Here is a 23,292-nt window from a genome sequence, read left to right on the forward strand (position 1 = left end):
AGAAGGATGTCATTCCTTACCACTCTGTTTCCATCTTCTCTGGCAATCTGGATGTGAAACTGTTCAATATCTGAAAAATATAAACCAAAAAATAATTTACCATTCTGGAAAAAAATTACTGTTTTTCTAATAGTTATAAACCAGTAGAAAAGTACACTGTCATACACAGGGATCCCATGACACTTCCTGACCCACTGTCCCCCTGACAGTGAGCTTCCTGACCCACTGTTCCCCTGACAGTGACCTTCCTGACCCACAGTTCCCCTGACAGTGACCTTCCTGACCCATGTTCACTCTTTAGTGTTCTAATCCAGGAATCACCTGGTCCTCTGTTGCTTTGCTTCCCTTTACAAGTGCTTGCTACTCTTGTATCATCCATCTTAGATAAGACTAATGAGAGCCTCATTAGTGAATTTACCTCTAATTCCCCAATACATATATGTATTAATATAAGTATATATATTATATAAGTATATATATTACATATATATGCACACACACAAGAGGCATTTTTAGGGGCTACATCACATGAACAAAAGCTGTACTACTTTTATTCAAATTGTAGTAAGAGTAACAATCTATATTCTGTTGGCTCTAACTGCAAGACAAAACACGGTACCAAAAACTGACCCAAAACGCAGGAACTAAATACAAATATAATGCAACCTGCTCTTCCAAACGTAAGAGAACCCAGTTTCACCTCACAACATGAAAGACTGCTTGTTCGTAAGTATTAATGGATTTTTGTCTGTACTCCTTCCCGAAACTGAAAACATCTCGAAAGGCCATGACCTCTTGCACCATTTCTACTTGAGTTGGGTCATGCTACTGTGTACTTTAGATCTGCCCTGGAATTCTTCTAGTGACCAAGCCTTCCGTTCCTTCTCTCCATCCAAGCCCCTTACGCTTGGACCACAGCCATCCGCTCCAACAGACAGGCATCTTAAAGGAAACAGTGTAACTGTTCTACCGGTTTGTGCATGCACAAGGTATTCCTCTCCCGAGACAAGGAAACTGAGTGGGGGTTAAAGAAAGGGCTGGGGAAGGAAAAGGAATTCTAGGTCTCCAGTGGACAACAGAGGTTAGCAGACGCTGGGCAATGGTAAAGATATCTAGCGGTTTAACCAGTCTTCAGGTTTCGCTAGGAGACTGACTGTGCGCACACCGCCAATCCATTATCCAAAGACACACTTACATTTCTCTTCTGAAATCAGTAAGAGGTGGTTCTGCAGAAGACGGCCTTCAACGTGTAGGTAGAGGAACTGTGGGAAGGGAATTATAAAAATCATAAGCCACTATTTAGCTTACACTGATACTTCAGTAGTTGCTTGGCCATGGTTACGGCTACATCCCAGGCAAGGAACTGAGAACCACAGAATATTTTAGGGGAATCACAAGTACATATGTCAAAGGTCAAGCAAGTAGAGGGAGGAAGCTCTGAGGATCTCAGTTTTCTGGGGGGGGGGGAGATTGGTACTAGGTACATTATCACCAATCTTTTGAGCATAAGGCAAAGAGGAAGATACCTCCAGGGATGATGTTTCCTGTTTGGAATATTTGATCATGCAGCCAATCAGAAGCAATGCAAATGGCATGTATACAATATGCTGTATCTCACGCAGAGCCAAAGGGCAGCCAGTATATTTATTGTGAAACTAGACCTAGTATATAATTGGGAACCATGAAAACAGTCCCGGCTGCAATTTCCAGGCTCCCACATCTGAGAGACAAAGAAGCGTGTAACCAGGGACTTTCCAAGAAAGAACAGGGAGTCATGATGTGGCAATGGCTGAAGGTTTACAAGGCTCAGAGTTAGGCTAGCTATCACTGGGAAGAGAAGCTTTGCCACAGCATGCTCTCCACTGCGGCTCTGCCCCCAGCACACGGTTGACTCTGTTAACTGCGATGATGAAGGAGATGGGGGTCAACGCTCAATCTTTCATCATCTAAAAAGTGACAGACAGCTTCATTTTACAGCATGAAAAGCAATTTACTAGGAGTTACCAGTAAATGTTGTTCCCTGGGACCCAAAAATGGAAAACATTATAAAAGGTCATAACTATGTATGTGTATGACTTAACTTCACAGATACTGGCCTGTCTATTATTGTTGCCTTTATTTTACATAATAGGTCAAAAGGAGAGCAGACTAACTTCCTTAAGTCATCATGTTGAACTCCTAGAACCGGAAAGCAAACCATTAACTATATGACATTCTTCTCAGCAATAACCCCGCATCACAGATAGCAGTATAAACTTTGGCTTCAGAAACAATACAGGGCTCGTTATGAATGACTTCTAGAGTGTGCACAGATGAGACGCCCTGCACAGTGGGGCTGGGAAGGTCTGAGGTGAGCAGCACCACACACGTGACAGTAGAGCTCAGAGCTTCAAAGCAAGGAGCTATCCCTTCAGAGAATGACATGCCTAGACAAAATGTGTCCGTCTCCTCCAGAAGAGCTAACCCAGGCGCACAGGTCCGTGACCTGGTCAAGGGGTGCCCCTCAGGAACAAAGGACCATCTCCAGAAGCCGTGCTAAAGACATGGGTGGAATAACCATCCCTTTAACGTGTGTAAGCCTGGAGAAAGGCAGGGTATCATCTCAGCTAGGGATGGGCCAGCAGGTGACTCACCTGCTCAGCCAATGCCTGGTCAAGGGCCACAAATGTTCATTTTGAATTGCAAATAACCCTTCACAAGCACAAGGAGACACAAGTGTGGAATCTTCCAATGGAAAATGACTTGTTTACCCACACTGTTCACGAGTGCTTCGGTAGCAACCCACAGTGTTGGGAAAGTCAGGAATTTACTGCCGTTAACCAGATGATTGCTCTGTCAACCAGGTGGATGTGTAAAATAAACAACCACGGAGTTACTTTCATATTTGATGGTTTATCGTGTGAAAACATTGCCTTACTATCTGGTATAGCAGAGCCGGTGCAGCCCGTGTTTACGAGGGAAACATTGATGCTTAAGCCTTCACATCTGGAGCTGCTTAGAGGATTAAATGAGCTATTGTGTGCGTTGTGAACAGGTACCTCTCTCCCCAAGGGCCACACCTTCCAATTAACGAGACCTGTAATAGATGGTTTACTTACCTGTACCCAGATACAGCTATCCACCGCTTTCAGAACCTTCTCGTGGTTGACAGGATGGATTTCAACCAGCAACGTTAAGCACTTTGATCCTGCATAGACAAGGAGGATTGCAGTCATAACAACTGGGATAGCACGCATTCTTTTTTCTCAAGCCACCACGAGAAAGAATGCCTGATGTCTCAGCTTACACCAGCCGTGGATTAGGAGAACAACTCTGCCAGCATCATAATGGCTCTTGAGGTGACACTAAGCTGTAATTTGAGTCCCCAGCTCCTTTCTTTGGGGATATGTGGTAGTCCAGGGGCTCTAAACAAAAGGATCCACCTGCCTTCCACCTCCTCATACGCCCAAGAGAAGCTGCATTTGAGCCAGTCACAGAATGACCACATTAAAAGGGAAGCCTTTCCGTGCCTTACAGTAGCAGTAGACCCGGAGGAAGAGAAGCACCCTGTTTACAATCCAAATGGTTTCTGAAGCAAGATGCAATCCCTGCAGCCCTGACTAACACAGGAGCAGCCACGCTGACCGCAACGGCCGCCCTTTCCCCTGCACAGATGCAATCCCTGCAGCCCTGACTGACACACCACGCTGACCCCAACAGCCGCCCTTTCCCCTGCACAGATGCAATCCCTGCAGCCCTGACTGACACACCACGCTGACCCCAACAGCCGCCCTTTCCCCCCCCCCCCCCACAGCATCATTTGCAAATCAGTGCAGCTGGGATTTGAACGCGTGTTCCTCATTACATCAGGTTGACATTTCTCAAACTCAGAACTGGGGCCACAGGCATGTAACTCAGCGGTAGGGCAAATGACAAAGATGTGGGAGATCTTAGTTTTCATTACCAAGAAGGAAAAATAAATATCGAGCAAATAAAGATCCCGCAATGAAGCAGAAGCCAGGTCAGTGCACCTGTAGCGAGACCATTTTTAGCACGGTTTCATAGACCCTCTGCCTTCTTAGTCTACATCAGCACAGCCCTACCCAAGGTCTGTCCAGTTCTCCAGCCTGTGGCAGCCCGGGTGTGAAAGTAGAGAGAGATTCTCAAGCGTACTTGTCATGGCTGACTGTGCCTATCAGCAGAACACTCCAGTTTCCCCCGGAGCAATGGAACAGCACTGTCAACAGCTGCCTTAGGTCCTGGGGTCACATCGGAGCAAAATGTCATAAAAGCAATTAGAAGTAAGCTCGTGGCCAGGGGCTGGAAAGGGTTTACCACAGCCGTCCAAACATAGGTCAAAGGTACCCATTCCCAAGAGTGTGGTCGAGTTCTTATAACTCTAATATACTCAGGTTCTCTCTCGATTGCTGTACTGGGAATATTAACGCACGATTTGGGGATCACACAGCCGTCTGGAAACAATCACTTTTCAGTTCTTAAGGAGTGACCTGGTACATGAACCAGTTTCCGGGATATGACCTAACAAATTAGTCCTGGGTCTTTCTATACAAATGTCTCTAATGATCACCAGAGGGGGAAACTCCCAAACCGAGGGGCAGTCATAATGGGAGATTCCTGGGCTAGGAGGACAGCAAGTCCAGCTGCTGTCCTAGAGCTAAAAGGCAGGGAGGCTGGCAAGGTCCTGGCCTGTAGGCTCCACCTCAAGGAAGAGCAAGCTGAGCAGCTCACTGCACCTGTGTCCAAGGGCTGACACTCGGGGCTCAGGGAACTCGAGGACTCAGCGCCCCTACACTCCTCACCCTCCACCCCCACTGCCACAGGCAAGGCCGGAGAGCCTTGTGGGTCAGAGGTCACAACTGCTTTTACTGCAAGACCTGCAGCCTCCCGCACCGCCAGACTCCCCGAAGCTCTGGAAGCCTTGCTAAGACTGTCTGCTGGACCTGAGATGGCGAGGCAGACAATCTCCAGGGAGAGCATCCTGTGGACCCCGGGGCCACCTCTGAATTCCTCATCTGGAGGTGGATGCTTGTGCTTCCCCTTGCTTCTCTTTGCCGAGAGATCTCAAGCAGCCCAGGCTGACGATCTTCAACTCAGCATCTCTGAAGATGGCCTCAGATCCTTAATCCCGCAGCCTGCAAAAATGCTGGGATTCCAGGGGTGTTTACTTTGGTTTACTTGGGAGGGCATGCTTCTGATTCTGCCCTGGAGTTTAGAATGAGTCTCCTGCCTCACAGCTTCTAGGATGTTGGGCTATCCACTGAGTCTCGTGACAATGGTTTTGTTTGTTTTTTTGTTTCGTGAAAGGTTTTCTTTCTTTTAAGTTCATTTTATCTAGTGTCTTTAATTTTTCTGTTTTGGATTTTTCCCCCTCCTTTGAGGCAGTTTCATTTACCACCTTGCCCGGAGCTTGGCAGGTTTGCTCTTAAGACCTAGCAATGCTTTCTCAAACAGCTTGTTAAAGACCTGTTGGGTATTCATTTCTATCAATGACAAATAGATAAACGTTATCATTAGGAACTAAAAAAATGCCTTGAGGGATTGGGGAAAGGGTTCAGTGGGGAAAGCACTTGCTACACAAGCAGGACGACTTGAGTTCAGACTCCAGACATCACATAAAACAGCCAAACATGGCAGTGTGTCCACCTAACTCCAGAGTGGAGACAAGCAGATCCAGCTAGCTCACTGGCCACATCTGTGAGCTCTGGGTTCACTGAGAGATCCTGTCTCAGACAGAGAGAGACAGAGAGCAGTAAAAGGCACTGATAGTAAATTCTGTCGTCCCCACCACCACCACACGTTCACACTCCACGCACGCACACCTATCCTCCTGAGCACACCAGTCACTTGGAAAACAAGACACGTTGAATCACGAGTATAATTTCACAAAATGTGTGATGATACTCATGGTTTATGACCCAACACAGAACCAGCAGCCCATGGACAGGACAGGACGTCAGTTTAAGAAGGCTGTGTTCCTGTTGACTGAGATGCAAAGATGTTGCTGTGACCGAAAGTGACTTAAGGGAGGAAAGGTTGGGGATTTTTTTTTTTTGCTTGTTTGTTTTGGGTTGTTGTTGTTTTGGGTTTGTTTTGGTTTGGCTTACACACCTAGGGAAGTTGGGGCAGGAAACAGAACTAAAGCTTGAAGAATGCCGCTTGCTGAATCATAGGCTCGTGGCTAACTCACTTCCTTAAGCAGCCCAGAACAACTCACCCAGGAAACGGTGTTGCCCACAGGGTGATGGGTCTTCCCATATCAACTAACAGTCAAAAGAATTCCCCCACAACACACGCGCAGGCCCGTCTGGTTTGGACAATCCTCAACTGAAACTCTTTTCTCGGCTGACTACAGGCAGTGTCACACTGATAGTGAGGGACCCTGGAAATCTATCTGCTCGGTGCCTAAAGTGTGCCTTCAGGAGTAAGAGGGACACTGGTGTCAAAGACAGTCAAGAAGAAAATAGAATAAAAATAGCCTGCAAAAATCGAGAACAAGAGGGGAAAGCAAATTTTCCTACTAATGTCTATTTTAAATATACAACTGAATTACTGTATCAGATAACACAAAAGGACAGTCAATTATCTTATATAAAAATTCACATGCTCTAACTGCATAAAAATCCCACAGTTTGGGGAGACTCTAAGGAAAAATAGGGAATCACCTTAGATTGTCTTTCACTGCATTAATTTACATATTTAAATAAAAAAATAACCAACTATCATTTAAGCTTTCTTTATCTTTCTCCACTAACCACCCCTGCCTGGTTCAGCACGGGCCAGGAATGTAATTAGGACAGCTACCACAGGGGTGGGAGTCAACCACCACTAACAGGAGTGTTTCTCAGTGACATGCCACATACTTCATAGTGGAGCTCTTGAGCCAAATCACAGTTCTGTGAAACACTTATTTATCTGTCCCTAATGGTGTGGAGGCTCTGGGAAGTCTTGATGACAGTGGGGTCCACCCCAGTTGCTGCCCAAGGAGAATCTATTGTCTCTAGTAACAAAGGAAGACATAGAGTTCAGCCTGGGCCTCTTCTTATGGAAGGTCATTGTAATTTTCTAAACATTAACTATACTACGGCCAAGGGATGTTACTGGTAAAAGCTGATTGTAAAGTATGGGAACAGAGAAACTTTTACTTGAAATATGTTACAGTTTGTTTCTTTTGCAATGGGAAAAAAAAACTCATTTTAAACAATAGAATGTTAAAGAAAACTTTTCAAAAACTTACTTTCCTTAAATAAAATGATGTAACCATTCCGAGCAGACAAAAGAAATCTTTCCAAAATATCTGTTCAAAGGACAAAACGTGACACATTCTATAGTATTTTCTGGTTACATCATTTCTGAAATCTCTTTTTTAGGGTGAAGGGTATTCTGAGACAGGGTTTCCTGTATCCCCCAGGCTAGCCTTGAAATCATTCTTCAGCTGAGGATGACTCTGAACTCTGGATCTTTCTACATCTACCCCAAGGTCTGGGACAACAAGGGATGTACCACTAAGCCAAGCCCATTTCTGAACTGGTGATTCTCAAAGGCAGCTCCCCTCAACTTCTGACTCATATTCAGAGAATGCACAAAACCAAACACTTCCTCATATTCCTGTGAGCACACACACACACAGACCACACTCATACACACACACCGCACACATACACACCACACACACACCACTCATACACACACACCACACTCATACACACACACCACACACATACATACCACACACACACCATACTCATACACCCACACACCACACTCATATACACACACCACACACATACACACCATACACACTCCACACTCATACACACACACCACACCCCATACACACACACCACACACATACACACCACACACACACCACTCATACACACACACCACACACATACACACCACACACACACACCACTCATACACACACACCACACTCATACACACACCACACTCATACACACACACACCACACCACACTCATACACACACACACACCACACCACACTCATACACACACACCACACTCATACACACACACCACACCACACACACACACCACACCCCATACACACACATACACACACACCACACACACACACCACACCCCATACACACACACCACACACACACACCACACACACACACCACACACACACACGCACACTTGTTCTAACAAAAATAAAAAATAAAAGGTTGAGCCATTCTCAACTTGTTCTCTTTCTCATGTGCAAATCAAATCCAGAAGTAATCCTGACAGATCTGTTTTTTATGTCCAGATGCATCCTTAGCCCACATGATTCCCTTTGGCTCACAGTGTAGACCAGGTCTTTCCAGTGATCTCTCCTAGGAAGACAAACACCCTGCGGCTCACCTCCATTTCCTCTGACTTCCCTTTCCTCCACCCCACCTGAGCTCACTGTCCTCATCAGTCTCTGCAACAGCGAATCTACGCCATCTAGTCCAGTCCTGCTTGGTCAGAAATGCAATTCACGTCCCCTTCTTTCCGCTGCCTCTTTAACCGTGCCCCAGGAGGGTTTCCATGTCCTGAATAAACCCATAACACCAGATTCTCTGCTTCAGATGCTGTTCCTAATGAAACCCAAACTAAGGCCAGAAGTGACCTCAGGGGACAGGTCCACTCTAACCGTGAGAAGTCTACCTCAGGAGTGGGGATGGTACCCTAAGGCCACAAGCACAGTAGACATGAAACATTAGAACATTAGTGGCCACCTTGCATCTTAACCTGCTTGAAGGCCCCTCAAAATCATTTCTTTTTCAGACTGGAAACGGGGGATGGTTTCCTTCCTCTCCCTGATACCCACTGATCATGGGCTGGCCTAATGTACAACTATCCATCCATACTCCTAGACTGTAACATAGATGACGGAGTCTTCCAACGATCTGGAGATAAAAGCAGAAAGTTGGTAGAGAAGCTGAGGGGGAACATTCTGGAATTATACCTGGACAGAGTTGGTTCTCACCTCAGGGGCTGGGATAAAGGGTGAGTTGGGATGCCAGCTACTTTGTGTGTGCTATGATAACTAAAAATATTCAGGCTACTGTTCATAGAGACACAGCGAGTAATCTCACCACAGGTGCCCAAACTCAAGGCCGAGCAAACATATGTGAATAGAATTCAATTGTATATCAAGTAAAACTGTACATTTTCTCTGGGAGTGCACTGGATGACACTAAGAGCTGACTATCGTTAAGCATGGCACTGAGGCAGAAATGAGAAATACCAAGTCAAAACTACAGTTTCTCTGAGTTTGCTGGCATAATAGAGCTCTTCTCAGACTAAACGTAACCAGGAATAAGAAGAAGCGGACTACATACAGCACAAATCCAAGGTGTGTGGATCCTGCCCCACCAGATCGGCAGCGACATACAACAGGAACCTTGTCTTCCCAGGACAAAGGAGTCCGTCACATGGGCCCCATGTCCTGTTTGGTTCAAACCCTTGTTTAGGGGTCAGCATGCTGATGTTCTAGAGTCCATCCTACATAATCTGATCCAAATCCATCCCTTGAGGTGAGCATTACATCAAATGCTAAGAACAGTCAAGAGTATAAAGGAATGAGGAGGCCAGCAGCGCGAGGGACGGGTGACCTAGCTCTCCCTGTCACTGCAGGGTGGAAGTAAGAGTGACTAAGCAGTGAGATTCCCGATAAGACACCTAGCCCACCAATGCCTCACAAAAGCCCTCCCCAGGCCTGGCTTCCGTTCTCCTGCCTCCGTCAGACATGGGGAGATGTGAGCCTCAGAGACCCAGCACAGCCTCGTGAGCCTCGGGTGGAATGTACGTGTGAAGGGTTTTACCATCACATGCAACCACAGAATACGTCCAAGAGGAACTAGGCTAACGGGCAAAATAAATAGAGCAGAGGGGAGCCACTTGGGAACACAGCAGCAAGGGCTGAAATCAGATCCTCCGGGCCAGGACTAAAACAGTAGCTCACAGGCTGACTCCAGCCTGCCGGTGGCTATTGTTGCTGGAGCAGAGTCTAAAAACTAGTTGGGCCAGCTTCTATAAATTAAATTTTTACATAAAAGTACAGCATTCTCAACAAATTGCCAAGCTGGTTCCAGTGGATTTAACTGCCCTTCACAGCAACAAAAATCCGCTAAGTAGCGGTTCCTCCTTTGATAGCTCTCAGGGGTCAAGAAAGGTTTCAGCAGCTGAACACCTTTCATTAAACAACTGGAATATTTCTCTGCGTCTGTGCTAAAACTGGAAACAAGGCTAGTGAGACACTTGGCAGGAGAAGGCCCCTGCTGCCAAGCCTGACCACCTGAACCCAACCCCAGGACCCAGATGGCGGAAGGAGAGAACCAGCTACCCTAAGTTGTCCTCTGACCTCCACACACGTGCCCATACACACGCAGGCATACAAAATAAACCAAGAGGAATGGAGTATTTAACAATGGGAACAATAAAAGGATCTCATTTCCCTTTTTTATGTGGCTATGTATCTTTACGAGGACACACGTTGATGTGTGCAGTAGAGTCTAGAGGCCAAATGTGTAAGTCTTTCTCAGGCACCATCCATCCTGCTTTGTGAAACTGAGTCTCTCATTCGCCTGGAATGGCCAAGTAGCCTAAGCTGGCTGAGCAGTGAGTGCCAGGGATGGCCTGTCTCCCCTCCATAGCACCAAGATAACAAGCGTTGTTTTTATATGGAGCTTAAAAACGAACGCAGGTTCTCACGCCTGCACAAAACTTCACTGATTGAACTACACCACGAGCGTGACACTCACTCTCCTTCCACCAAATCTATTTATGTATCTGGCCTCTGTGAACATGCGTGGCTGAGGATAGCAGCCTCAGCACTCCACAGAAGTACCCGCAGCACCACGCAGGGGGCCCGAGCATGTGCAGTCATTACTGTTGTGTTATGGGGCAGATGAATGATACAGAATACCTTTTGCAATTTAAAAAGTGAAAGATTCCGCACAGGTAAGAAAATAAAAAAGTAGGTTTTCATAACTGAACAGATTTGTGTTTTATTTTGTATTTATGAACTATCCACAATACATTAGAGATGAATGAATATTTCATCAGATATTTTTAAAGTCGTATTGTACGTTTCCCTACTTTTACATTAGCATCTGGCCATAGACATCAAGTATAGTCTCAGAATTCATTTACTCTACAGGGGCTAATTATCACCTCATTTTTCTACAATCTCTATTATATTATTTTTCGCACCTTCTTGCCTACTTGAGAAGCAAGATTTAAAGTCTTGCTTGCGCTTAAATGGCCACTGACATTTTTATTCTAAGATAGAGGCACTTCTAAAGAGCTTGAAATTTGCCTTTAGCCCAACAAATCTTTATCCGTCGACACACACAAAAGAAGAAGAATTCCATTACCCGGCTGAAGCTCACTCCTTACATCTTTAGTGTACTGGACAAAACTTGCAGCTGATGGAAAAGAGAAAAATCAATTAGCAACTGGTCTGCATGGCAGCTTGTTCAAGTATAACACTGAACACCTGAAATCAATGAGATCTATCACCCTAACACTGCAGGCTCAATATCAAACTTGACTTACCTAGAACAGGTATTTTTTTTTTGCCTTTGAATTTTTTTAATTGATTTTTATTGAGCTCTACATTTTTCTCTGCTCCCCTCCCTGCCTCTCCCCTTCCCCCTTCAACCTTCCCCCAAGGTCCCCATGCTCCCAATTTTCTCAGGAGATCTTGTCTTTTTCTACTTCCCATGTAGATTAGATCTAGGTAAGTCTCTCTTAGTGTCCTCATTGTTGTCTAATAGAACAGGTATTTTTTGCAATGTTTCTGCTATAGTCGAATACTGCAAAATTTAAATGCTTCAACGTAAAAGACACAGCTCTTCACAGGAAGCAATGGGATCTCAACTCACCAAGCAAAGTCCTCTCTCTGTTGACAGAGCAGCTGACAGCTTGCATGTCCCTCTCAAAGGTGTACAGGTGCTATTAAAACATCCATAAAGGGATGGTCACAGTGAATAACAATTGTATGAAGGCAAACTCCTATTAAGCTTTGTACCAAACATTACTTAGCAAACGCTCCCTACAGCACAGAGTGAACTAGTCTGTGCTCATACGGTCTGGATTATTTCTCAAGGAATATGTGTTTAATATTTTGTGCCACATTGGGTCCTGAAACTTAGCTATGGGACAGCCAGCGTGGTTCAGAAGACAAACTTTGAAACTAAGCTAGACCCACGGTCAAATCCTGACTGCTGTTTTCTAGCTGCGTGACTTTGGGAAAATTATTCAACTTACCTAACCATCATAATTAACACAGGACTATAATATGTATCCCGTGTAATTATTATGGCCAAAGTAAGTGAAAGGCATCTCATGGGGGTATGAGGATCAAGGGGACAATAATCAGAGAGCGCTCAGTGCAGCTTACGCTGTCCAAGGGGCACCCAGATGTTAGCATAGGAGATGAGAAAGGCTTCAATCCGATGACACACTCAACTCTGATACCATGGAATGTGTCACAAGTGTATTTCATATTAAAGGAGTGGATAACAAACCTTCTGTCTTTACTTAATCTTTCCTTTTTTATGAATGTTTGTAATGTTCAAAATATCAAGAGAAGCCGGTCATGGTACACACACCAGTAACCCCAACCCTCCAGAGGCTGAGGCAGAGGGGTACAAGTTGGAAGCCATCCTGGGCTATATGGTGGGACCCTGTCTGAAGCAGCAGTGAGGGGAATCAAAAGATTCCACTTTATCAGTGAAAATGAAAACAGTCACATAGAAGAAAGACGGGATGTGTAGGCTAAGGACTGAGGACACACTCTGGCTGTGTCACCACATCTCCACGGGAAACAGTTACTAAAGGGGAGCATTGAGTTAATATGAGGGCACTAAATTCAGGCTCGAGAGACCGCTCAGTTGTATGAGCTACTAGTGCAGAGAATCCAAGTTCGGTTCCCAGCACCCACGTCAGGCAGCTCAGAACTGCATGTACATCTGAGACGCCTCCCCCCACATCTGACGCCTCCCCCCACATCTGACGCCTCCCCCCACATCTGACGCCTCCCCCATCTGACGCCTCCCCCCACATCTGATGCCTACCCCCACATCTGACGCCTCCCCCCACATCTGACGCCTCCCCCCATCTGATGCCTCCCCCACATCTGACGCCTCCCCCAACATCTGACGCCTCCCCCACATCCGACGCCTCCCCCCACATCCGACGCCTACCCCCACATTCAACGCCTCCCCCCACATCCGACGCCTACACCCACATCCGATGCCTCCCCCCACATCCGACGCCTCCCCCCACATCCGACGCCTCCCCCCACATCTGACGCCTCCCCCCACATCTGACACCTCCCCCCATCTGACGCCTCCCCCCACATCTGACGCCTCCCCCACATCTGACGCCTACCCCCACATCTGACGCCTACCCCCACATCCGATGCCTACCCCCACATCCGACGCCTCCCCCACATCTGATGCCTCCCCCCACATCTGACGCCTCCCCCCACATCTGACGCCTCCCCCCACATCTGACGCCTCCCCCCAATCTGACGCCTCCCCCCACATCTGACGCCTACCCCCACATCTGATGCTTCCCCCCACATCTGACGCCTCTTGTGTGTGTGAATGTGTGTATGTGTGTGTATGTATGTATGTGTGTATGTATGTGTATGCCTGTGCATATGTGTGCGTGTGTGTGTGTATGTGTGTGTGATAAGCATGTGTAATGCAGACACACACGTACCTATGCGTGTGCTGTGGACAGGGGTCAGGGTCCAGTGTCTCCTCTATCACAGTCCACTATTTTGGATAGACGGTCAGGCCCGTGGGTCCCTAGATCCTGCCTGTCACACTCCCAGTGCTGGGGTTGCAGATCACACACTGTGTTGTTTTTCAGAGGGTGCTGGGTTGTGAACTCGTGTTTGTCCTGCAAGCCCTTTACCCTGTAAGCCCTGTTCGCCTTTTACTACATCCCAGCTTAATAGACTGCTTCATCCCTCGGCAGCTGCATTTAGTCCCAAATAACCTATTCATGGGCATTAATTTAATTTAGCTCCTACTTTTAGATACTAAAATGATGCAACTAACATTCATTTGTATTATTTTCTAGAGCTGGGGCTCAAACCTGGGAACTTGTACAAGTTGGGAAAGTATTTTACTACTGAGATACATTCTTAAACCTCAAATACATCTTTGTGAGCCTATGCAAGAATTTCTGGGACACAAGGAATAGAAGTATGAGATTTTTCATTATAAACATCAAAAAAATTCACCAAAGTAGCTTATGCAGAAAAGCAATTACACTATGGCTCAGGGAACAGGATAATGTGAGGTCGGTCTGGGCTTTAGCTATGGTTTAATCCAGAAATAGAAATACCCATTCTTTTAACCCTCTGGCTTTAACACATCTTCAGCCTCCACATAACAAAACTCCAAGTTCTGGTCCCCAAAAGCCTGGCTGTTCCAATCTCACATTCCATGTGAGCAGAATCAGAGAAGAACAGTCTCAATCCCCAGAAAAGTCTGCTAGGTACTTGTATACCACCAGCGCAAGCCTTATTTCTGCCTGCTTGCTCTGAGGGTAGGCAGGCAGGGCTGGGAGTGAGGAAGAGAGGTCAGAGGGGGCGGGGAGGAAGGGAACTTGTTCCCCTTATGGCTAAGCAGTGTGCTGCTTCCTGTTTGGCCATGTATCTAAAACTGCAGAGGAAGACCAAAAAAGACTCCCTTCTCCCCAGTCTCCCCACTCAGTAAAGCTGAAAACCCTGAATATTGTCTACAAAATGAAGCTAAGAAGCCTGGGAAGTTGAGTAAAGAGAACAGGTTGGATACATGTTTCTCCTGTAAGCACAAAGCTGTGGGTTCCATCTTCAGCATCCTGGGGGAGGGGAAACACAGACTCTGGGGACTCTGAGTTCTGAGAAACGAGGCAGCGGTGGCTTTTTTTGCATACCATATTCAAGACTTGAAGCTAAAAAAGAGATTATAGCAGAAAGGAAGCCAGAAATAGACAGAAACACCCACCTCCATCGCCCTAGGCAAAGAAACAAGAAAGCCAGCAAGACAGAGTCTGTTAGATGCTGCCCAGACTACTCTAGCGAACAGTCTGAAGAGAGGCGACCCCACTTGTCCCGTTACCCACAAGGCTGAGCAGGGAGACTAGGATCCCACTCCATCCAAATGCCCCAGGTACTGTCCACTCCTGCCAGATGGGATCAGAAAAGATCAGGTAGAAATCACGACGTTCCTCCCACCTGGTAGAAATCTACCTCCCCCTCGCAGCGCGCAGAAAGCCATGTAGGATGGTGGGCATCTACCCGGACCCAGCTCTGAGGAGGCCCAGCTCTTCCTCAGTGGAGCACCGGCAGAAGGGCTGGACGCGAAGTTAGGACTCACGTCTCCCAGAACCCACCCTGGTTCCTGACCCTGAGCGGGTGAAGCCTAGCAGAAAGCTGAAAAGCCCATCTCCACCTAGCACCAACAGCGGACCCTCTCAGCTGGGTACCATCAAAGGAAGCCACGTGGAAGAGTTCCAGTCTTCGCTCCTCCTACCACGGCGGGAGTGGGATGGCGCCCTACAGGCCTCCACAAGTTCTGTATCAGAGGAGACACTGGAACAGAAATCTAAATAAGACCTAGCGTCTATTGGGAGCCACGAAAACCATGAGTCATGCCAGGAACTGGGAGAACTTCAGCGCCAGTGAGAAAAGCAGACGTTGGGCACTACGGTGGTAAATACTAGACGATGCGGCAAAGATTTCAAAACACGAAAAACAAGACAAAAGGCCTCGACTAAGAAGTTTAAAATGTGATTGAATAAAAACAGTAGAAATCCTAACAAGGACACAGATAAAGAAAAATGCATAGAATTTTTACTCTTGAAAATTATAGTAATCAGCTTTTAAAATCTTAAATGATAGCAACATACTAAAAAAAAAAAAAATTCCAGGAACTTGAAGGAAAAAAAATACCTAATCTGAACAGCACAAAGTAAATTACCTGGGACCAAGGGAAAGAAGTTGTACCTCATAGACCCCTGACTACCACAAAGATCTGATTAACTAATTTGATGCAATTAAAATCCAGGAAAGGAAAAAAGTAAGTAAAACTTTTTTAAGTGTTTGAAGACATAGTGACTGATGAGCGAATTGCCCCAAATTGGGGCAAAAGATTCAAGAAACTGAATGAAAACCCAAACAATGGAGGACGGAGAGCTGACCCTGAGGTCATGAGAGCAGGGAAGCTGCCCCCGCCCCTCTCCAGCCGCAGCACTGGGGAGGGCCGCCCTGCACCTAGACCAGGCAGCACAGTAGCGCTGGCCCTGGTGGTCCAGGCATTGGAGAGCCAGTGATGAGGGCTTGAAAGAAGGAGATCCAGCCCCACCCTTGTTCATCGCTGCAAAGGGTAAACTAGCAAGGGCAATGCCGGAGAGCTCACCCTGGCGGTGAGGGCAGGGAGAGCTGGCGGGCTAACAAACCCAGCAGCTGCCCAGGCTCAGACCAGGGCTAGGAGCTGACCCACCCCAACATCCGCCCCATCTGTGATCTGGAGAGCGTGTGAAGGGGCCAGACCTGCAGACCCAAAGCTGCAGGGTCTCCATGACCACGCAGGGCAACAGCAGGATATCCAAGGGTGTCCCAGTGAGGGTCCAGCATCTGTAGTGTAGCAGAAGCGAGAGGGCTCCAGCCAGACCAATGGCAATGGCAAGAGCAGTGAACACTTGCAAGGAAAAACAAATGGACTAAAGGGTGTACCACGTCACACTACAGCTTCCAGGACAAGATTTTTCCCTTTTTTTAAATTTTTTTCTCTTAAATTTTATTTTATTTTATTTGTGGGGGAGGTTGCAAGGGCAGATATGAAGGGACAAGAAATGAATGGGATGGAGATGCCTGATGTGAAAGATACAGAGAATAAATAAAAAGGAAGTTTTAGTATCAGAGTAACTGTAGCTTCATAAAAGGAGTTTGATAATGACCCTTCTGTTTCTATATTGTGGAATACATTAAGGAGTATAGGTAAAAGGAAGTTTTATAATAATAATCTATAAATAAAAAGAAAGAAAAGAAAACCCAAAAACCCAAACAAATCCATAGAAACACACTCAAGTAAATTTTTATAAAATAAAGGGCAAAGGAGAAAAAAAAAACATTTTCAAAAGTGATTGGGGAAAATGACACCTTAAAAACAGAAAGAAAATGTTTTAAAAGATAAGATTTCCCACAAAAAGCCATGAAGGGAGAGAGGGAGGAGGACATTTTTTTCAGAAACCAAAAGACGATAGCTGTCAGCTTGAATTCTAGACTTGACAAAACCATCCTTCAAAATGAGTAAATGAGGAAGCACTCAGGTGAGAATTGTGAGCTGCCCAAGCACTCAGGTGAGAATTGTGACCTGCCCACAACTCTGAGTTACCATGACTGGAGCAAATTCCTAAAAGATCAGGAAAATGTTTTTTAAAAAAAAAGAAAAAGAAAAAAAGATGAAATAATGAAAAGAATGGAAATATGGGTAGGACGCAGTGGATTTTCCTTAGTTCATTTTGTCTAAATTATATTTAACAACAAAGGCAAAATATGTGTCATCAAATTCGGATCTTGAAAAACACCACGGAGTTAAGGCTGCAGCTCGGTGGTGCGGCGCTTGCCTGACATGAACGGTGGCTGTGGGTTCAAACCAAGGACCACAGAACAAGTGCATAAGTAGAAGTCTTGTCTATGGAAGGGGGCGGCTGGAGAGATGATGCAACAGGTAAGCGTGCTCAGAGCCCCTGCAGAAGACTCCGGTTCCGGGGATCCAACGCCCTCTTCCCTGCCTCCATGGGCTCTGCACGCACGTGCCGCACACGCTCACGCAGACACTCACAAAGTAGATAAATACACAAATAAGTCTTTGTAAAGAGGGACAACATGTGGGCAGCAACTGTAAATTCAGGAAAGTGAATGACTTCAGAAGTAAAGGGCCCTGAGTTTCCTGGGAACTGGCAAACAGCCGCCAGCAGCTCTCTGGATGTACGGTGCACGGTGTTCGCTGACTGCAGTAGCGGCGACAGAATCGCGCTCTGTGATGAAACGGCACAGAACCGTGACACCCACATGCTACCAGAGTCACCTTCCTGGTTCTCCTGTCACGCTCTAGTTACACAAGATGTAAGAACCGGAGAAAACCAGGCCAAGGGTGCTTGGGACTTGGCAGTTTTGCCTGTTTAAAAACAAAACCACCTAGGCAGGTGGGGGATCGTTAGGTTTGTGCGGCCTTGAACCCCGCCTGGAAACAAAGCATTGTCTTTCTCTTGGTGGCACAGTCCCAAAACCAAACTTGAAAGAAAAATTTCAAGTCCAGATGACTCGATATGCAAATACATTTCCTCAACCAAAGAGTCAGGGGGAGCAATGCGGGTTGTAAGGTGTTCTGAACATACGGGAAACATAGAAGAGAGAGTGGGATTAGTGACTTCTGTGGTTTGACTGTGTCTCCCAACTCCATAGACTGGAAAGAGAATCCCTAGTACAGCAATGTCTGGAGGCAGAGGCCCAGGGAAGGGTGCTTAGGTCACAGGCTCTGCCCTCCTAATGGACTATGGCTTCACCAGCCCGGGTTAGCTACTGCGAGAGGATTAGAGAGTATTAGCATAAAGGTGAATCAAGACCCCTCTTGCTCTCCAGTCCTCACCCTTCTACCATGTACCATGGCAGAGGAAGAAAGCCCTTACCAGATGTAGGACCCTAGACCTTGGACTTCCCAACATCTGGAACCTGTAAGAACTAAACATGTTCTTCACAAATCACCAAACTATCCTGGGCAGTGGCCACCGTGGCACACACCTTTAATCCCAGCACTCAGAAGGCAGAGGCAGGAGGGTCTCTGTGAGTTCCAGGATAGCCAGGGCTACACAGAAACCCTGTCTTTAAAAACAAGAGAGAGAGAGAGAGAGAGAGAGAGAGAGAGAGAGAATCTCAGACTCTCCATTATAGCAGGCTGTGGTAGCAGAAGCAAACCGGCTATGGCTAGCAGCAACTTTGGGTAAAGAAAGATGTGCCTATTTATCACCATAAAGCTGGTGAACATTCCTGCTAATTTATGCCTTAGCCAATTTATTTCCTGAGTTATCTCCATATCTGAAAAGCCAAAGAAGCAGTAAGCTTAAAGGCCCAGGGGAGATGAACATATCCATAGAAGGTAGCTGCACCCCCACCCAAGTCAGACTAAAATCTCACATTGTGCTGCTTCAGGACACATCTTCTCACAATCTGGACCATCCAGAAGCCAAGGGAAGGACTGTCCCAGCACCCAGAGTTTTGTTTGCTTCTTCCCCGGCTGTGTCTCAAAAGGATTTGCCTTGCTCATCCCCGGGACTCTGATGCTCACAAGGGGAACACTGAGTGTGTAGTTATTGAATCAGGGAATAAACAGAAACGAGCGGCTGTGCGAGGAATTGGGGGAGAAGGGGTGATGGGAGAGAGAATGACCACTCTCCGCACTGAAGCCGAAAGAGAGAGGTACCTGTGAGAAACTTAGCACGCAAAACGGATCTTTAAGTTCAAGGCCAATAAGACAGCACAAACTGCCCTGCCACCCTAAGGTCCCAATTAGGTTAACTTTGTCCACACTGACCAGGAACAAGCAGGGGTAGGTTTGAATAAAACTAAGGAACCAGCTCCAAACCTGGGCTGTTACTAAAAAGGAACAAAAACAACGTCACGAAAGTCAGCCAGAATCAGAACTCAGAGCCAAGGGCCCAGCTATGAAAATGACCTCGGAGTACACACGGGTCTTGCGGAAGGCAGTGGACTTCCAGCTTTTAGTTCTTTCTCCGTACTATTGTCTGAGCCAACTTTAGCTGAACTTCAAAGAACCAAGACTATGTGTGTCATTTTGATTCAGGTGTCATTAGACTTTTTTTGACAACAAGGATTTTTTTAAAAAAAAACTAAAGAAATAGGAGACAGGGGAAGTGAAAATATTTAAGTTTCTGGAAAACAAAACTGAGCTTTATATCTAGAAAACAGAGGAGGCAAAAGAAAACCGTCAGCTAAGAAATCTATAATTACCTCGTTCTGTTTGGTTTGGCAGTCATATAATCCAAAGACAGCATTCCCCTTAATATCCTAAAAATCAATCAGATGTTTGTTAGTGCCATTGTTTGGGAAATGAGGTTGCCACGCTAAAGGAAGCCTGCTGCATACATCTAGAAGACCAGGCCTAACTCAACTAGGTCCTGGAACTTGGAGCAGGAACGGGTCACCACTAACAGTTTAGAGACTCTGGGGACTGTCTTAGCATGAACCTCCAGCCGTGTTTTCAAGAGAGTAAATATTACAAAATAGATAATGGTATTGAACAAAATCCATAATATAAGAATATTATCAGTAAGTAAAATTGAACCTTTAAATGCATCATCCATAAATACAACTTACAAATTTTCTTATATTTTTTGGTTGTGAGCCTAGCCTTTAATGGCTGAGCCCTCTCTCCAGTCCACAATATACAAATTTTTTTTTATCAACAGGAAACAAATTACGGCGGAACACATGTCTAGAACTATCTGTTGGAATTATTCCTTCGTGTGTCCCTATTAGCAGAGTTGTCGGTAAAATTAAATCTTCCTTAGAGCATCCAACATCTGACAACATTGTGTCAACTATGGTTATATTTCCATCTGATGACAGAGTAACCATAGTTAACATTGTCTCAAAGACAAAACTTTAACATACTAGTTAGGTTTAAATGTCTTGGCCCTTTCTTCCCTCGAGAAAATGAAATTATCCATCCATTCATTTATTTTGAATTTGAAATACGTAGTTTCACCTGATTTTTTTTTAAAGAAAATATCTCATAAGATGGACCACCAGCATCTCTTCAATATCACCTTCACAGAAGCCAAGGATGTTAAAGGTTAAGGACCAACAAGTCTTTGCTGCCCTTCAATAAAGCGAAGTACGGTTTCTGTAAAAAGTTAGTCTTAGCACTGGGGAAGCAGAGACAGGCAGATATCTGTGAGTTTGAGACCAGCCTGGTCTACATGGTGAATTCTAGCCGAGCCGTTGCTATATAGTAAGATTGTGTCTCAAAAAAGAAAAAAAAATCTGTGAAAGGATAATCTAAATGATGAAAACAATAAACTGTGTGTTGTATTTATTCATTGCAATAAGAAGACTGCGCGGACTCACCTTATAGGTATAAATAATGTTTCCATTTCTTTCGATGTTTAGCACACGCAAGCTCTCATAAGCTGTTTCTAAAACACCTGGAATAGAAAATGACAAGCTAATATTCAGGAAATGGCTTTAACATATCCAGCAGATAGAGTATTCATGAGAGAAATCAAGTTCTAAACTAAAAGCTGGTGACCCCATTATAGAGACTGTACAAGCAGGCACACTTAACCTATCTTGTTAGAAGTCGAAACACTCATGACCTTTAAGGGGCAGGGAAAGACTCGTGGGGGAGGGCACACTCTGAGTGCACGGGCAAGCTCGTGGAGACATTTACTGGGCTGTGTCCTCTTCACCTGTCCACTAAATATTCTTCTGTACGCTGTATCTCAATGATTTCAATTGTATGCTAGCTTTTCTTACGCATTCCGAGACTGTGTCATTAATGGCACACCAACTTAGAATTACTCTCCGGCTGGCAGTTGGCAAATACTCTCCGGCTGGCAGTTGGCAAAGTGCCAGCCAAACCAGTGTACAGACCTGCATTCAGATCCCCAGCACCCATGTAAAAAGCCAGGTTTGGTGCAGCTCACCTGCTGGCGGAGTAGATTCAGCTTGCTATACCTGCTGACCCACCAGGGAGTGCCAGGTTCCGTGAGAGTGTGTCTCGTGAAAGATGGAGTGTAATAGAGGAGGACCACCCAACGCCATCGGCTAGCCTCTACCCACTCATGTGCGCACGCACATACACACACACTCCACTCACGTACACACAAGCAAACAGGCAAACCTTCCCTCGCTTACTATGACGTCATAAGTACAGACAAGCTAACCCAGAAGTACAGACATCCCCGCGCGATGCTGCCTTTGGTTAGTTCCGTGTTAAGAGTCAGAAAAAGGTTTTTCTCTTGCTGTCAAGAACCAACCCGACCCCCACCCCCAGACCCAGAAAGGTTCCTGTATTTATTACCCAGGAGGAGACAGGGAGGAGGGAGGCGGAGCTCGGAGTGGGAAAGTTCTGTTCTGAGCCGAGAACATCTCATCCCCTTGCCGTAGAGGCTTTGGAGAGAGGTCTCTGCCGATAGCCTACCTAGGACACCTGGGCCCGATGGCCATTCCCCCAGTGGGTCACAGCTAGGAGAGGACAATCTCCTGTGAGCCCTTCCGTGTACATCTTTGTGATTGTGCATGTCCCGGTGTGGAGAAGCACACCTAAGGCTTTTAGCAGGAGTTAGACTTTATTCATTGAAAAATGTCTCCTTCTTTGGTATTTATACAGTGACATGGACATTCTGGCTACGGTTCGTGTGGTACAACCTTCTCTCTCCTTTCCTGTTAATTCTCTGGCAATTCATGCTCACGGTGTGAGAGAGGTGGTCCTCCCTCGGCGTCCTCCCCAGCCAGCACTCAGTCTTTTCATTCCATTGGTCCGGCAGGTCACACCTAGAATACTCTTTGCCCTCTGTGATGCGCCCTTCATCCCAGCACTCAGGAGGCAGAGGCAGGCAGATCTCTATGAGTTTCAGGCCGGTCAGGTCTACACAGAGAGACCCTGATTCATAAAAAAATGAGCAAACCACGAAATCCTCCAAAACCGCTGAAAACCACCTGTGTTACTTGGCTGATGTGTTTCTGAAACTGATGAAATCAGTCTCTGAAACTAGCAACTGCCTCGGAGCACAGAGGACCTATGTGAAGCTGGTGTGTTCTTTTCTGCTCTGAGGGTGTCAGTCTAGGGAAACTGATGGAACTCTGTGTCCTTATGACTTGGGTACTTTCCAATAAAAAAAAAATCTTCTAGAGCAGGACATAAAGGACCTTTATACAAAACATTTAATTTAAAATTTAACTGTCCATCTTCATCTACAATTTTTAGGACAGCCTTGATTCTCCAGGTAAAGGGCTTAAATAAACAGTACAGCATTCTTGAGTATCATGAACTGAGGAGAAACTGATATTTTTAGCTTCCTCAAAAGTTGATCCTAATCAAATGACTTAAACTGAGTTGCTCATACACGAAGCTATATCCAGACATTAAAATAGTAATGCATTGGCTATAGAAAATTAAAATGTTTAGATTAAACACACAAAACATCCTACAGCGCATTCTGTTTGTATTTCTAATTCAAAAGAAAAGCAGAATAAAGTCAGGGGT

General features: G+C 45.8%; 1 protein-coding gene across 2 annotated transcripts in view; it reads right to left on the reverse strand.

The window, feature by feature from the left end:
• The window catches only part of LOC121458895 (gamma-secretase-activating protein-like), an 88,399-nt gene that overhangs the window by 57,353 nt on the left and 7,754 nt on the right, over positions 1-23,292 (reverse strand). For both annotated transcript variants that reach the window (XM_041668261.1, XM_041668262.1), the window contains exons 2-8: positions 21,153-21,229; positions 20,034-20,090; positions 11,884-11,953; positions 11,374-11,424; positions 3,099-3,187; positions 1,196-1,262; positions 21-70 (exon numbers count right to left, since the gene is read on the reverse strand). In XM_041668261.1, coding sequence (XP_041524195.1) covers positions 21-70; positions 1,196-1,262; positions 3,099-3,187; positions 11,374-11,424; positions 11,884-11,953; positions 20,034-20,090; positions 21,153-21,229 — 461 coding nt within the window. The remainder of the gene's footprint in view (positions 1-20; positions 71-1,195; positions 1,263-3,098; positions 3,188-11,373; positions 11,425-11,883; positions 11,954-20,033; positions 20,091-21,152; positions 21,230-23,292) is intronic.

Source organism: Microtus oregoni, unplaced genomic scaffold (assembly GCF_018167655.1).
Source record: "Microtus oregoni isolate MIOR12 unplaced genomic scaffold, Mior012 000018F_ref0000195, whole genome shotgun sequence".
In the NCBI taxonomy this organism is placed as follows: Eukaryota; Metazoa; Chordata; class Mammalia; order Rodentia; family Cricetidae; genus Microtus; species Microtus oregoni.